This window comes from Scomber scombrus, chromosome 8 (genome assembly GCF_963691925.1).
Source record: "Scomber scombrus chromosome 8, fScoSco1.1, whole genome shotgun sequence".
Classification (NCBI taxonomy): Eukaryota; Metazoa; Chordata; class Actinopteri; order Scombriformes; family Scombridae; genus Scomber; species Scomber scombrus.
This window is the reverse complement of record NC_084977.1, coordinates 33,100,232-33,116,809: the sequence shown is the minus strand read 5'-3', so window position 1 is coordinate 33,116,809 and position 16,578 is coordinate 33,100,232. Positions and strand designations below refer to the sequence as shown.

Sequence of the window (16,578 nt, the reverse complement as noted above, 5' to 3'; positions counted from 1 at the left end):
CTATATATACTGACGTTATTTCAGCTATAAACTAGAAAACTATTTTAACAATAAGAAGAATTTAAATGATTTATATTTGAAGAACTGAACTACTAATCTACACTGATTTATAATGTTAATCACATCTGGACTTACAAAGCCTTTCTGCAGTTCCTCACAGCTGGGATCAGTCTCCGTCGTCCCTCCTCTGATGTGTTGTACTTGTACAGGTTGAACTCATCCAGAACCTCCTCTGACATCTGCAGCATGTAGGCCAGAGCTGAGCAGTGGATATCAGAGAGTTCCCTCTTTGATCTGTTCTCTGACTTCAGGAACTCTTGGATCTCCTGATGTACTGAGCCGTCGTTCATCTCCATCAGACAGTAGAAGATGTTGATGCTTCTGTCAGGAGAGATAAAGTCAGTGTTCATCTCCTTCAGGTTGTTGATGACTCTCTGGATGATTTCTGGACTGTTGTCTGTCTGACCCAGCAGGCCTCCTAAGAGACTCTGGTTGGACTCCAGAGAGAGGCCATGAAGGAAGCGGACAAACAGGTCCAGGTGGCCATTTTCACTTTTCAAGGATTTCCTCATGGCTCCCATAAGGAAGACATCCAGAGATGAGTCACTGTAGTCTTCTCCTAGGAAATCACTGTACTCTCTTCCTAGGAAGTCATTCAGTACCTTTGTCTTCCTGTTGGTGTAACAGTGGTAGATGTAGACTGCAGCCAGAAACTCCTGAATGCTAAGATGAACAAAGCTGTAGACTGTTTTCTTGAAGATCACACTCTCTCTTTTGAAGATCTGTGTACAAACTCCTGATAACACTGAGGCCTCTGTGACATCAAGACCACATTGCTTCAGGTCTTCTTGGTAGAACATGATGTTTCCTTTCTGCAGTTGTTCAAACGCCAGCCTCCCCAGCTTCAGAAGAAGTTTCCTGTCAGCCTCCGTCAGCTCCTGTGGACTCGTCTCATGTCCCTCATCATACTTGTTCTTCTTCCTCTTTGTGTTGTGTGCATCATACTTGTTCTTTTTCCTCTTTGTCTGAACCAGCAGGAAGTGTGAGTACAGGTCAGTCAGGGTCTTGGGCAGCTCTTCTCTCTGGTCTGTAGTCAACATGTGGTCAAGAACTGTAGCAGTGATCCAGCAGAAGACTGGGATGTGACACATGATGTGGAGGCTCCTGGATGTCTTGATGTGTGAGATGATTGTGCTGGACTGCTCTTCATCACTGAATCTCCTCCTGAAGTACTCCTCCTTCTGGGCGTCAGTGAAGCCTCGTACTTCTGTTACCCTGTCCACACATGAAGGAGGAATCTGATTGGCTGCTGCAGGTCGGGAAGTTATCCAGATGAGAGCTGAGGGAAGCAACTTCCCCTTGATGAGGTTTGTCAACAGCACGCTGACTGATGACTTCTGTGTGACATCAGACACAACCTTCCTGTTGTTGAAATCCAGTGAAAGTCTGCTTTCATCCAGGCCGTCAAAGATGAACAGAACTTTACAGACAGCAAGCTTCTCTGCTGTGAGCTTCTGTAATGTTGGATAGAAAACATGGATCAGCATGAGCAGACTGTACTGCTCATCTTTGACCAAGTTCAGCGCCCTGAACGAGAACAGAATCAGCAGACTGATATCTTGGTTTTCGCAGCGCTGTGCCCAGTCCAGAGTGAACTTCAGCACTGAGAAGGTTTTTCCAACGCCAGCGATGCCGTTCATCAGAACCACTCTGATGTGTTTCTGTTGGTCAGGTAAGACTTTAAAGATGTCCTGACACTTGATTGGAGCATCATGGAGGGTCTTCATCTTGGAAGCTGTTTCAAGCTGCCTCACCTCATGTTGGGTATTAACCTCTTCACTCTGTCCCTCTGTGATGTAGACCTCAGTGAAGATGCTGATGAGGAGGATTTCACTTCCTGCTTCATTAGTTCCTTGAGTCACACATTCCCATCTGCTGCTCAGACTGATCTGATGTTTATCTAAAACATCCTGCAGACCACTTTCTGCTGAAAGAGAAGAAAACAGGTAGAATGAAACAGAAATCAGTGTGACTGTTAATGTTCAGTAGGATAGAGGTAGATTCCTGTCCTGTTTTCAGAGAAGATGACATCAGCAGACAGATCTTCAGTCTTACTTTGTACAGTGCTGGTCTGACTGTCTGTCTGCAGTCCAGGTCTGGTTCTGGATCTTTTTCCACACTGGGGACAGGAGGAGTCTCCTGATGAAGCAGACTGGTCCCAGTATGAGATGATGGACCTGATGAGTCTCCTGAACCAGTGTCTACTATTGGTAGAGACTGGATCCTTCAGGCCGTCCTGACACAAAGAACAGCAGGACAGCTGCTCCTCCACAGAAACAGCCCTCCTCTTCCTCTCTCTGTGGACATGAACACATTCTTTATGACACATGACATTAGTGGAGGCCAACCAACAGCTCACAAGCTGCATGCAGCTCTTTCCCCACATAAACAGTCCAGACTGTCAGTATTTGGGCAGAGAAGAAGAAAAAAACTGCAAACCAGTAAACATGGATGTAAACAATGCAGGATTTAAAATACTAGATTCAAAAACTGAGGAGGGAAGTGGATTCAGCATGTTTGTTAAACCACAAGGAGTTTCCCCCAGCGCAGTTGTCATTTGCTGGCCCTGCGTCCATGTTGTCTAAATAGCAAATGCACTTGCACCAGTCTGTGCACCTATGGGCCGTGTTGGTCTCAAAATGAGGTGTGGTCAGGCGCGTTGCTATTTTGAGGCAGAGGAAAGTGATTGCACTACTGATTCAGTAATAAAACATTAATAAACCAATCAAAGTGTCATCTCCCATTCCCTTTAATATCCAGGAGCGCCGTCACCTTGGCCGGTTGCTATTATAACAGCGCATTTACCCATCAATGCGTTTCAATAATATAACATGAGTTCCTTTTGCTGAAATGAAAGTTGGCTGATGAGCTGCTAACCTCACATTTAATTCATATAAAGGAAGAATATGGAGATATAACCAACTGATGAGTATAGAGCTGTGCAGCAGCCTGGTGTCATCAGCTGAATTAATAAACAGTGAGTGGCTGTGCGTAAAGGCACTGCGCTCTGTGAAGCATCTCAGAGGCTAGAGACTTTCATAGCTTGTTAGGACTGTCCGCACAGCTCTTTCCATTTTTTACAATTAATTAAATCTGTTAAATATTATGACTAACTAATATTGTTAGTATTGTATTTTTAATATGTTGATGTACATCATAATACAAATTCACATTGTGGTCCTTTTATTTGTAATGTTTTGAACATTTGTGTGCAGCGCATCCGCCTATCTAGGAGCATATTGGACTCTTGAAGATGGTTGGTTACATCTCCATATTCTTCCTTTATATGAATTAAATGTGAGGTTAGCAGCTCATCAGCCAACTTTCTTTTCAGCAAAAGTAACTCATGTTATATTATTGAAACGCATTGATGGGTAAATGCGCTGTTATAATAGCAACCGGCCAAGGTGACGGCGCTCCTGGATATTAAAGGGAATGGGAGATGACACTTTGATTGGTTTACTGTGTTTCGCCCAAAACACACCCATGATTAATGAGAGGACTAAAGTCCAACCTTTTAGACCATGCGCCTGGCGCAGTCACCATTTTTCCGCTGTTAAAATAGCAAAAGTGGATTTGGATTCGCCCCAAAGGCTCTTGCGCCACGCGCTTCAGGTCATGCGCTATAGATCGTTAAAATGTGGCCCTGAAAGTCAGGAAAAATAAGCAGGAGGAAACTGAGCCAAACAGAAAAGTCCACTAGTGAAAAATAACAGACTGTTGCTCTTTTGTGTTGTGCTGCTGAACAGAGAGCTAAGCTAAATATCTTCATAATGCATCTTTTCATTAGTGTTTCTCTCTCTCTGTTTCTGCTATAGTCTCTCTCCCTCTGTGTGAGTGTGATACAACAGTTTGACACATTTGACTTTTCCCAAACGTTAAATGTCAGACTCAGTTTCCTCTGCTGCAGTGGTCAGTCTGCTGTGATAAATCAGCTGCAGCAGGCTGTTTCTATACGTTTACATGACATCCTCCCATATTTAGTGTCTTTGAACAGGAACACGTTAAGACACAGTCTGTATTACATGAGAACAAACATTGTACCTGCTGCTGCAGTCCTTTAGTAAATAAGGACAGACACAGTTTGACTTGTTAGTAAATCCTTAGTAAATATCACCCTGGGTTACCTGCTGCTACTTAAGATTTTTTATTTGAAAATCAAACAGCAATACCAGCCCTGTCTCTGTCTCTGGTTAACATGAACATCAAGATCTGTTGTAGATTACAGCTGAATGGAAGCTACTTCATTATTTCGTTCCACTGTGTTTCCTTCATATCTACACTACAACCTTAATGAATCATCTCACTGAATCATCTTCAGGTCAGTTGACAGTAGAAACAGTCTCTTACTTTGTGTCTGAGGGTCCAGGTTCATTACTGAAGGCTGGAGGATAATCTTTAGACTGGTCACTCTTCATAGACAGACTTCTGGATAACAGAGACATTGCTCTCTGTCTGTGGTGCTGACGTCTGGAAGCAAAAGATATTTTACATACGTCATTACTTCTTGTAAAGAGCAGATATAAATTCATGTCATGTGTCATATTAACACTATTTATTTGATCTTAACAGATGATTTTGTTCATATTTCAGTTTCTCTTTTATTTGCATATACAGCTGAAAACTGATGTGGGAGTAAAGGGATTTTAACTTCAGGTATAAACTCTGGTTAACATGAAGATCTGTTGTAGATTACAGCTGAATGGAAACTAGCTCATTATTTCTTTCCACTCTCCACTCAACTAGCTGTTTTCTTCCTTCTGCTCTGCTGACTGTGAAACAGCATCTGAAGAACAGACTGAAGACTTTCACCTTTACTCCCTACACTGAATCATGTTCAGGTCAGTTTACAGTAGAAACAGTCTCTTACTTTGAGTCTGAGGGTCCAGGTTCATTACTGAAGTCTGGAGGATATTCTTTAGACCGGTCACTCTTCATAGACAGACCGCTGGATATTACTGACTCTGCTCCGTCCTCCTCTTCTTCCTCTTTCTTCATCTTCTGGAGTCTGAGAGGTAAACCTGTAACACTGGAGACATACACACATACACAGTATAATAAATAAATAAATCTTTATTTATATAGCGCCAAATCACAACAAAAGTCATCTAAAGGCACTTTACACACGTGTTCTAGATTTGTTCTATAGACAGATATTTGAACACCTCAAACGCTGTGATTTCATATTTTTCTGACACAGTTTAATCAACTAACTGATCTAATTGAAAAATAATCATCAGATTGATCAGTAATGACAGTAATCATTATTTACAGCCCTGATATTAACACTCACCTGCCTCAGACTTGCTGTTTTCTTCCATCTGCTCTGCTGACTGTGAAATGGAGTCAGTCAGAATACTTTCACCTTTACTCCCTACCTGTTTGGTCCTCCGCTCTTATTTACTGGAAGTCACATGTGTGTGTGTGAGAGAGAAAGAGTGTATGTGCTCATCTGAATGCATGCAGGAATACTACTACTTTATTCCTCCTCTCTGCTGCAGGAATACTACTACTTTATTCCTCCTCTCTGCTGCAGGAATACTACTACTTTATTCCTCCTCTCTGTTCTGTATAAAGGTCCAGACACTGAATGGAGGACAGTGTTGCTCCGTCAGTAAGCGGCTACAGGACGCTGTTGTGTTAGCTGTGGTGGAGCGAGCTAGAGAGTGAATGAAGAGAGGGAGCGCTGACAGGAAGAAAGCCGGTGAATCAGATCAATAAATGTTATTTTGTGATTGTTTCACAGGAGTTACATTTAACAGCACAAATAAACACCTCCACCTAACCCTGCAGCTCAGCCTCAAACCTCTGAATCCAAAACGCTGACATGCTATTTAAAAGCACACGACAGACATTATGACGGTTTTGGTTGGTTCAGTGTAAGAAAGCAAAAGCTTAATTAGAGATCTTTGTTATGGCTATGATCATGATCTCTGTTTTAAAGAGCCGTATGGTTCACCTTGGGTGGAGCTGAGCCCTCAGTGTGTGCTGCTCACACAGAGACAGAACCAGGTGAAAACTGGAGGTGACTACTACACTGAATCATCTTCAGTTCAGTTTACAATGAACAGTCTCTTACTTTGTGTCTGAGGGTCCAGGTTCATTACTGAAGGCTGGAGGACGACCTTTAGACCGGTCACTCTTCATAGACAGAACGCTGGATACTGGAGACCTTGCTCTCTGTCTGTGGTGCTGACGCCTGGAAGCAAAAAATATTTCTTGTAAAGAGCAGATATAAATTCATGTCATGTGTCATATTAACACTATTTATTTGATCTTAACAGATGATTTTGTTCATATTTCAGTTTCTCTTTTATTTGCATATACAGCTGAAAACTGATGTGGGAGTAAAGGGATTTTAACTTCAGGTATAAACTCTGGTTAACATGAAGATCTGTTGTAGATTACAGCTGAATGGAAACTAGCTCATTATTTCTTTCCACTCTCCACTCAACTAGCTGTTTTCTTCCTTCTGCTCTGCTGACTGTGAAACAGCATCTGAAGAACAGACTGAAGACTTTCACCTTTACTCCCTACACTGAATCATGTTCAGGTCAGTTTACAGTAGAAACAGTCTCTTACTTTGAGTCTGAGGGTCCAGGTTCATTACTGAAGTGTGGAGGATTTTCTTTAGACCGGTCACTCTTCATAGACAGACAGCTGGATATTACTGACTCTGCTCCGTCCTCCTCTTCTTCCTCTTTCTTCATCTTCTGGAGTCTGAGAGGTAAACCTGTAACACTGGAGACACACACACATACACAGTATAATAAATAAATAAATCTTTATTTATATAGCGCCAAATCACAACAAAAGTCATCTAATGGCACTTTACACACGTGTTCTAGATTTGTTCTATAGACAGATATTTGAACACCTCAAACGCTGTGATTTCATATTTTTCTGCCACAGTTTAATCAACTAACTGATTAAAATGAAAAATAATCATCAGATTGATCAGTAATGACAGTAATCATTATTTACAGCCCTGATATTAACACTCACCTGCCTCAGACTTGCTTTTTTCTTCCATCTGCTCTGCTGACTGTGAAATGGAGTCAGTCAGAATACTTTCACCTTTACTCCCTACCTGTTTGGTCCTCCGCTCTTATTTACTGGAAGTCACGTGTGTGTGTGTGAGAGAGAAAGAGTGTATGTGCTCATCTGAATGCATGCAGGAATACTACTACTTTATTCCTCCTCTCTGTTCTGCTGCAGGAATACTACTACTTTATTCCTCCTCTCTGCTGCAGGAATACTACTACTTTATTCCTCCTCTCTGTTCTGTATAAAGGTCCAGACACTGAATGGAGGACAGTGTTGCTCCGTCAGTAAGCGGCTACAGGACGCTGTTGTGTTAGCTGTGGTGGAGCGAGCTAGAGAGTGAATGAAGAGAGGGAGCGCTGACAGGAAGAAAGCCGGTGAATCAGATCAATAAAATGTTATTTTGTGATTGTTTCAGAGGAGTTACGTTTAACAGCACAAATAAACTTCCCCACACATCTCCACCTAACCCTGCAGCTCAGCCTCAAACGCTGACATGCTATTTAAAAGCACACAACAGACATTATGACGGTTTTGGTTGGTTCAGTGTAAGAAAGCAAAGGTTTAATTACAGATCTTCGTTATGGCTATGATGATGATCTCTGTTTTAAAGAGCCGTATGTTTCACCTTGGGTGGAGCTGAGCCCTCAGTGTGTGCTGCTCAAACAGAGACAGTGAACCGGGTGAAAACTGGAGGTGACTACTACACTGAATCATCTTCAGCTCAGTTGACAGTAGAAACAGTCTCTTACTTTGTGTCTGAGGGTCCAGGTTCATTACTGAAGGCTGGAGGATAATCTTTAGACTGGTCACTCTTCATAGACAGACTTCTGGATAACAGAGACATTGCTTCTCTGTCTGTGGTGCTGACGTCTGGAAGCAAAAAATATTTTACATACGTCATTACTTCTTGTAAAGAGCAGATATAAATTCATGTCATGTGTCATATTAACACTATTTGGTTGATCTTAACAGATGATTTTGTTCATATTTCAGTTTCTCTTTTATTTGCATAGGAGTAAAGGGATTTTAACTTCAGGTATAAACTCTGGTTAACATGAAGATCTGTTGTAGATTACAGCTGAATGGAAACTAGCTCATTATTTCTTTCCACTCTCCACTCAACTAGCTGTTTTCTTCCTTCTGCTCTGCTGACTGTGAAACAGCATCTGAAGAACAGACTGAAGACTTTCACCTTTACTCCCTACACTGAATCATGTTCAGGTCAGTTTACAGTAGAAACAGTCTCTTACTTTGTGTCTGAGGGTCCAGGTTCATTACTGAAGTGTGGAGGACGACCTTTAGACCGGTCACTCTTCATAGACAGAAAGCTGGATATTACAGACTCTGCTCCGTCCTCCTCTTCCTCCTCTTTCTTCATCTTCTGGAGTCTGAGAGGTAAACCAGTAACACTGGAGACACACACACATACACAGTATAATAAATCAATCAATCTTTATTTATATAGTGCCAAATCACAACAAAAGTCATCTTAAGGCACTTTACAGATATGTGTTATAGATTTGCCCTATAGAACAAATCAATGTGTGTTTTCTAGTCATCACAAAGAGAAACTTTGACTCTGGTTTAAATCCAACAAACAGACATCAGATAAACATGTGTGTGCTTCTTAACTGTGACTTCTCTCTCTTTAGAGGCAGCAGTGAGTCACGTTACATCACTGTGAGGACGCACAAACCAGGAAAAAGGACAACAGGAAAAGTTTGAACACCTCAAACGCTGTGATTTCATATTTTTCTGACACAGTTTAATCAACTAACTGATTAAATTGAAAAATAATCATCAGATTGATCAATAATGACAATCAATATTTGCAGCCCTGATATTAACACTCACCTGCCTCAGACTTGCTTGCTTTTCTTCCTTCTGCTCTGCTGACTGTGAAATGGCGTCTGCAGAACAGACCGAAGACTTTCCCCTTTACTCCCTACCTGTTTGGTCCTCCGCCCTTCGTTACTGGAAGTCACGTGTGTGTGTGTGAGAAAGAGTTAGAAAGAGACTGTATGTGCTCATCTGAATGCGTGCGTCATCCCACATACCAGAGAACTAAATCAGAAAGCTGAATACACGTTGCTCCATGAAACCCACAAAGGAGATTTGATTTGAAATGATTTGAAATGGCTTCTGAAATCTTTTAGAAAGGGCGTCAATTGATTTATTGTACGAGATATTCAGATCAACTTCCCTGATGAAGTTGAACAACACTCACATACTTTGTATCACTGCCAGCACCATGCATCTCACCATGTATCACAGACACATTTACACACAGCATGATGCAGAGCTTCATGATGAGATGATCCTGGTCCATAAGTATCTTTCACTGTTTCACCTTTAGTGACTTTGCCCCGAAGTGTCAGACTCCCCAGACCGCTGTGATTGTATCCAGGACTCTATGTGTGTGAAACATGTATAACTTTGCCTCCGCTCATGTCCACCTGTTAACATCAGATACACACAACAAATAAATCATCAACCCCGATGAAGGTGAATGTGTTATGTTGTCCTTTCTGTCTCTGGATAAAAGTTATTTTTTAGTGAAAAGAACAACGAGCAACAACATGGACACGTTGGATCGAACCACAAAACAAATTCAGTTTAGTGTTTGGTTTGCTGCTTCACTGGGCTAATCATTGACCAAAATGGATAACCAGCATCATGAAGCTGGTGATCAATAAGCTCTGTTAACTTTGTGTTTTAAAACTATGAGTGCATTCATGTAAAGGAGGTGGGTTGTTAATAATAGACATAATCAGAACCACGAATAAATAACTAAATATGATATATGAGATGAAACAATGATACCAAACACCTGCAGGAGAATTAAGTTACAGCAACAGTAAAAAGTGATATTCAACAAGGTGAAATGTAAACACACCTACCATAGAAGATGCAGAAACACTACAAATAATTTACAAATATTATTTAAAATAAATGATTATGAATGCCTCTCTATTACAGACTTTTTTTTTTTTTTTAAGACGCCGAACAAACGGTTCTGAATATATGATGCATATAAAAAGTTTAAAGTAACGTCAGACTGTTTCTACCTGCAGCAGAGAGGAATGATATAATGCCTGATTAGATGTTGATGTGTGTGGGTCATTTTTACAATAAGAGACAACAGAAGTTTAGTTTTTTTCCCCAGTCATCATTATACAGTTCCCTCATGTCATTCTGACCTGCAGTGGTGGAATCAGACTGTAAAATCACAGAAACATCCATTTAAGAATGAAAGAAACTGAAGCCTGAGAGATAGTTGCTAACATACTAATCCTCATGAGGGGTCAGCCCTATGTTCCCACAGGGTTAGGTCAACCCAATGAGGAGAAAAGCCTGGTCTACCTGATCTTGCAAGCACAAAAAGACGGCCCAATCAGGATGCCGTTGTGCCAGCCCCAGTGCTTAATTTGTAAACGATTGCTGTTGACATGCTGCATGCTGTTTCATAAAATGGACACTTGGTGGCAGCACCCACCAGCAGCATCACTCTGGGACCCTTAGCAATGCGCAGTGGAAGTTGAGCTCATATTCCGAATGAATGGAGAATGAGCAACTGGTGTCCTGCGTCGCTGATTTCTGTGTAATATTTCAAATATTTCCAGGTTAGTTACTCACCTTTTATGTGACTACAGATGTTTATAAGCTAATATGAATCCCCGGTGATGTGTGTTCTGTAAGCTAAAAGTATGTTAGGTGTGTAAACATTTAACTCTGACGGTAAGTAGTTGAGAAAATGGCGGCCGACGTCCGCATCAATGGTTTTCTTTTGTTTGTTCCTTGCGGCTCCTGGGCATTTGTGGGTTATTTCTGTGTGTGTGGAAAGCAGCTGTGTGTGTAGTACAATGTTCGAAAGGTAGTAAATTAATGCTAATGTACAGATTAAGACCAGCTACGGCTGCAGCCTTGTTTAAGGGCGCACATGTTAATATTAGACAATGATACGGTTTCAGTTCATGGGATTTGGCGGCAAGTTATGAGGCAGCATGTTTATTATTGTAGTTTGTGTTTATAGTGTAAATGTAATACAGCTTAACTGCAAATGAGATTTATTCTGTTGTATAAAGTGAACGCTTATAAAATGTACAGTTATTACAACAATACTCTTTTGATGAGAGGACAAAGATGACAGGTGTTTAAAGGGAGAAGAGCATACATGATTGATGATAGACAGAACATGTGATTTAAAGGGAAAGTGTTTTTTTTTTTTTAATACAAATTTTGATAAGTGAATTTTTGGAAAATATGTGAGGAGACATTTATGTGAAAACAGACCTTTGAAGAATATATGGCTTCATGTTATCCAAATGTGGATATAACCTGTGCTTCAATGCAAAGCAGACAAAATAACAGAAAATAATTCATGATTGCAGTCAAAAAGTTAAAATGAAGATGAAAATAAATATAATCCGAATAAATGGAGAATGAGCTACTAGATAGATGGATAGATAGATATACTTTATTGATCCCAAGCTGGGAAATTACAGTGTAGCAGCAGCATTACAGAGACACATAGTGACAATACAGTGACGATAACAACATATAGTATAAGAATATAAAGAATAAGAATATAAAAAAACAAACTACATAATAAAAAGCAAAATATAAAGAATAAACTATAAATAATAAAATAGTAAATAAAATAAAATGTAATGTACAAAAGTATATACAACAGATTGGCAGTGTTGATTTTAGTACAAGCTGAAGACACGATACATTAAAAGAACAATTATGAGTATATGATAAACTATTAAAACACAATAGATAAAAGCAAATATAGTTACACAATAAAATTCAGGATGTCAAGCTCAACTAGGATTAAAATCCAATGCAAAGAGGTGAGTCTTAAGCAATGATTTAAAACTTTCCAGGGTCTGAGCAGTTATCAAAATCTAACATCTGCATTGAAAAACCTTCATCATGTAGCCAAACTTTGATGTTTCACCATGAAGCAGGACGTTCCTGTAACTTTAATGGACGTTTACAATCTGCACCAAATTTCTCATGATTGATAAGAGTCCTCTCCTGAATACATCTATGCTTCAATATTGGGTCATAGCACCACCTATTGGACACAAGAAGAGCGGCTGTTTAATGCTGCTTGAAGACTTTCTTTACACTTTGTAAATATCATCTTATAATGAATGTTGGCTTCATAGTTTTGTTCTATAACCTTGGTAAGTTACCTGCCTGGTACATATACACATAATATACCAAATGACCGCTGTTTAATATTTCAGCTAAATCCAGAGATAACGGTTCAGTTTGTAGTCAGTTAAGAGATATAAGTGAAGACGACAAAATCCAGATCCAGACTCCAGATGGATCATCGGGATCCAGCTGATCCTCTCTCAACACTCCTGGATGTTCACTCTCACTCTGACAGAGATCATCGCCAGCTAATGAGAGAAGAAAAAAGAACAGAGGTGATAAATGAGTGTTTAGTGAGACTCACTTCATCAGCTGTCAGTCAGTGATGCAGCACATCCAGTATAAAGAGCAGCAGGGACTTCAGTCCTGTTCAGACCAGAAGTGGAACAGCTGTGCAGCGTAGCTTGCTTCCTTTCAGCTCTCATGTTAACGTGTTGAAGTGAACACACTGAGCTCCAAGCTCACACACCTGCACACACTTTTACTATCAAGTGTGTTTCCTCTGCAGATTTCACAGTACACAGAGGAAATAAAGTGCTGAGAGTCATGGACACGTCATAATGATGCTTGTGTGAAATCAGAGCCAGTGATTTGCAGGCTGCAGTCAGACTGATCTTAGAGCTCTGACAAAGATGAACTGATCAATTGTTTAGTGTTGAAATGAGAGAACAAACACTTTGAGATCAGATTAGATGGTGTGACAGTTTGATGATGAGGACCACTGTCTCTATACATCTTGTAAGGCTGTCAGCTGTAATCCAGCTTTATTTCCTGCAGACATCAACACAACAACAACAGTCGTCTTCACATAAACTTAAACACATGATCGCAACAAGCTTCTGGCTCATCTGATTGGCTGACTGTTCTCTCTCTCTCTGTTTTTCTGTCCAATCCTGAAGCCTGTCACCATTCTCCTCTCACAGCTTCACTGAGGAAAGCAGCACTGAGAAGGTTGGAGGTTCACCAGGAAATTCTGGATCTTTGCTTTGATACTGACTGTGTTTAATACTAAACTGCTGAAACCAGCACAGACTGACTCCAACTCTCTACTGACCTCAGAGTCTCCAGTCTGCAGTCTGGACTCTGCTGAAGATCAGACAGCTGCTTCACGTCTGATTCCTGCAGGTTGTTGTTACTCAGATCCAGCTCTATCAGATGGGAGGAGTTGGACTTCACAGCTGAGGCCAGATAATCACAGCTGATCTCTGACAAAACGCAGCAACTCAATCTGAATAAAGAATAAATGATGAAACTTTAGAAGACAAAATGTTTAAAATCACTGTGTTTCCTTATCTGTTCGAAGCTAAATAAGGTTTAAATGTCAAAGTTTAGAAAATGTAAACTCCAAACAGCTGAACCCAACAGGATGCAGGTAAAAACTGTCACGTACAAACAGTGAAAAAGAGCTCTCATTAATGTTAATTCATGCTAATATTAATGCATGCTGCTACATCACTAAATATGTAGTGACTTCACCCCTTAAACTTAGCAGCTCCACCATCAACTCCATCTTTACAAATTCATGTTGTTCAGCCAAACAAGTAAACACATAAAAAGTTGAGCAACAATATAAAAGAAATTATGCACAATTAAAAAGCAGAAATACTATACCATTTACCACAAGTAACCACTGCATACTCACTATGTGTTGCACATACTAACATTTACTAAATAAAGGCACAATAAAAAAGATTGATCTCTGCATTTCAAGAATTGATAATCGATCATTCAAGTAAAAATGTGCAATTAATCAGAAAATCTATTTCTTTGGTCCAGGTCCAAGATGGAGGTTATCTCTCAAATATTAAAGACAAAAAACAGGATTTTTCTTCTTATATGAAGGTTTTAAATGTGTAGCTGAACATTGCTCTAACACAGTCAATGCAGTTAACCACTAAAGATGAAAATAGACTCTCCTTAAGACACTCAGTGTGGATCATATAGCATCAGCTTTATGTCTGCAGTTTAGTGTCACCACAACTGTCACATCATATTAATTTCAGCACAAAAAAAAGAAATCTGTCTGACCTCAAAGTCTCCAGTCTACAGTCTGGACTCTTCAGAAAATCACTCAGAAGCTTCACTCCTAAATCCTGCAGGTAGTTGCCACTCAGATCCAGCTCTCTCAGATGGGCGGGGTTGGACTTCAGAGCTGGGACCAGAAAAGCACAGCTGATCTCTGACAATCCACAGTCCCTCAATCTGAATAAAGAATACATGATTACACTTTTTCTGCTTACATTCATTCATAATCTGTTTTTTAATGTGAACAGAACTGAAAAGTTAAGAAAATAGAAACTCCAAACAGCGTAACCCAACAGGATGCAGGTTAAGAACATACAAATACCAGCAGTGAAAAAGAGCTTTCATTAATATTGATAACAACATGCTGCTACCACACTAAATATTAAATATGCTGCTCCACCAGTGACTCCATCTATACAAACTAATGTTATAACCCACAGAATTTTATTTCTGATTCTTCTCAAGATCCCAACATTTACAAAGATACCAAATATATTAGGATGGATTTTGGGAAAATGCTACAAAAAGGATGTTCAATATATCTACAGTATTTACATTTGATGGAATGATATATAAAAAAATCACGGCATCTAGCATTGAAATATTTCAGTTAGTATAAACACTGCACAGCTTCATGATGGAGCTGGAATGCTGCAATGAACAAATACTGGATATTATATTTGTTGCTGTCTGATTAAGTTTTTTGGTTTAAAGTGAAGATGAAATCTAATGTAAAAATCAAGAGGTTCAGAGTGAATTATGTCACATCATATTCAACAGAGCACAGAAACAAAAAGGTGTCGGACCTCAGCTTCTCCAGTCTGCAGTCTGGATTCTCCAGAAAATCACTTAGCCGCTCCAGTCCTGAATCCTGCAGCTTGTTTTCACTCACTTCCAGCTTTCTCAGATGGGAGGGGTTGGACTTCAGAGCTGAGACCAGAGAAGCACAGCTCTTTACTGACAATCTGCAGTCCTGCAATCTGAATAAAGAATAAATTATATAGGTAAAAATCCAATTATAATGCAAGCAGATGTGTTTAGGCAATAAATGTGCAGTTCAACATTACTATTTCCTCATCAGTCAATGTGTTTACATTGACCATACTGACCTGGGGCCTGTTTCAGTAAGCAGGTTAAGTGAAAACTCTGAGTTAGTTGACTCACAGTTCAAGGAAATTCTGTTTTTTCGGTTTCACATAGCCAGCTCAGCTTAACTCTGAGCCAGTTACCATGGCAACATACTCTGTGAACCTAACCTGCTCGGTGGCAGATTTTCTTCAACTAACCCTGAGTTTCTCTTCCTTTTTCCGTTGAAGTCTGCAGATTGAAGGAGCTGTCAGACATGGTGTGTCCTTTTATTAAAGAGTCAGTTAATATTGAAGCACAAATACGAAGCAGAAATCTCCGTGATCAGACCTGCTGGGATGTTTTATCATTCTCTGATGATTTTCTGTTTGAGTGTTCCCGTTTGTCCGTACAATCGATCATTTATATATAATAATTTCACCTCTCATATCGTCTGTATGACACATCATGGACATCCTCTCATTTCAGAACAAATTCTTTGTGTTGCACTTAAGTTTTTTTTTTTGCTAATACCAGTTTTATATGAAACATCTGTGACGCTGAGCATGATTTCAAAGCAACCGTATGTCGGGCTGTCAGAAATGCAATACTTTAAGGGTATTGGTAGCCATGTGGTTACTGCGCATGCCTCATAATGACCGTGTCACTGGTCCGATTCCAGCGAGGGACTTTTGCTGCATTTAGGTGTTGCTTTCAAATAGACAATATTAAATACCGGCAGTGTTGGGATGGCTGAAAATTACTTTCTTTTTTGCTTAGAAAATTTCACTAACTACTGAAATATATCACATGTTGAATGTAGCTATTGAATGCTGTTTAATTAGGTAGGGCAGGATAAAACACCACAATTGCTTGTAATGAAATTATACCTTACTTGTTTGAGCTATATTTTTATACTTCATCTTCAGTTGCTGCCAAGTAGGCCTACGTTTTGTACCTGTTGGGGTACATGAATATTAAAGGTGTACATGAATATTAAATGTGCCGCGCAAACACACACAGAATATAAATGTTGAATTAGTGGACCACTCGAGACAAAACTTTTTTTTTTTTCATTAATACTCACACATTAGGCCAAATGCAAGAATATGTTCGTATTTTTTTCTTAAATCTGTCATACTTTTTTCGTGAGGTGGAATTTACGAGTGTGCCACATCGGATTCACCAAACACTCATATCACCAGGAAACAG

General features: G+C 39.9%; 1 protein-coding gene across 1 annotated transcript in view; it reads right to left on the bottom strand.

Moving 5' to 3' along the window:
* The window catches only part of LOC133985312 (NACHT, LRR and PYD domains-containing protein 12-like), a 43,953-nt gene that overhangs the window by 11,973 nt on the left and 15,402 nt on the right, over positions 1-16,578 (bottom strand). The window contains exons 10-11 of the mRNA XM_062424905.1: positions 14,305-14,478; positions 13,331-13,504 (exon numbers count right to left, since the gene is read on the bottom strand). Of these exons, the coding sequence (XP_062280889.1) occupies positions 13,331-13,504; positions 14,305-14,478 (348 nt within the window). The remainder of the gene's footprint in view (positions 1-13,330; positions 13,505-14,304; positions 14,479-16,578) is intronic.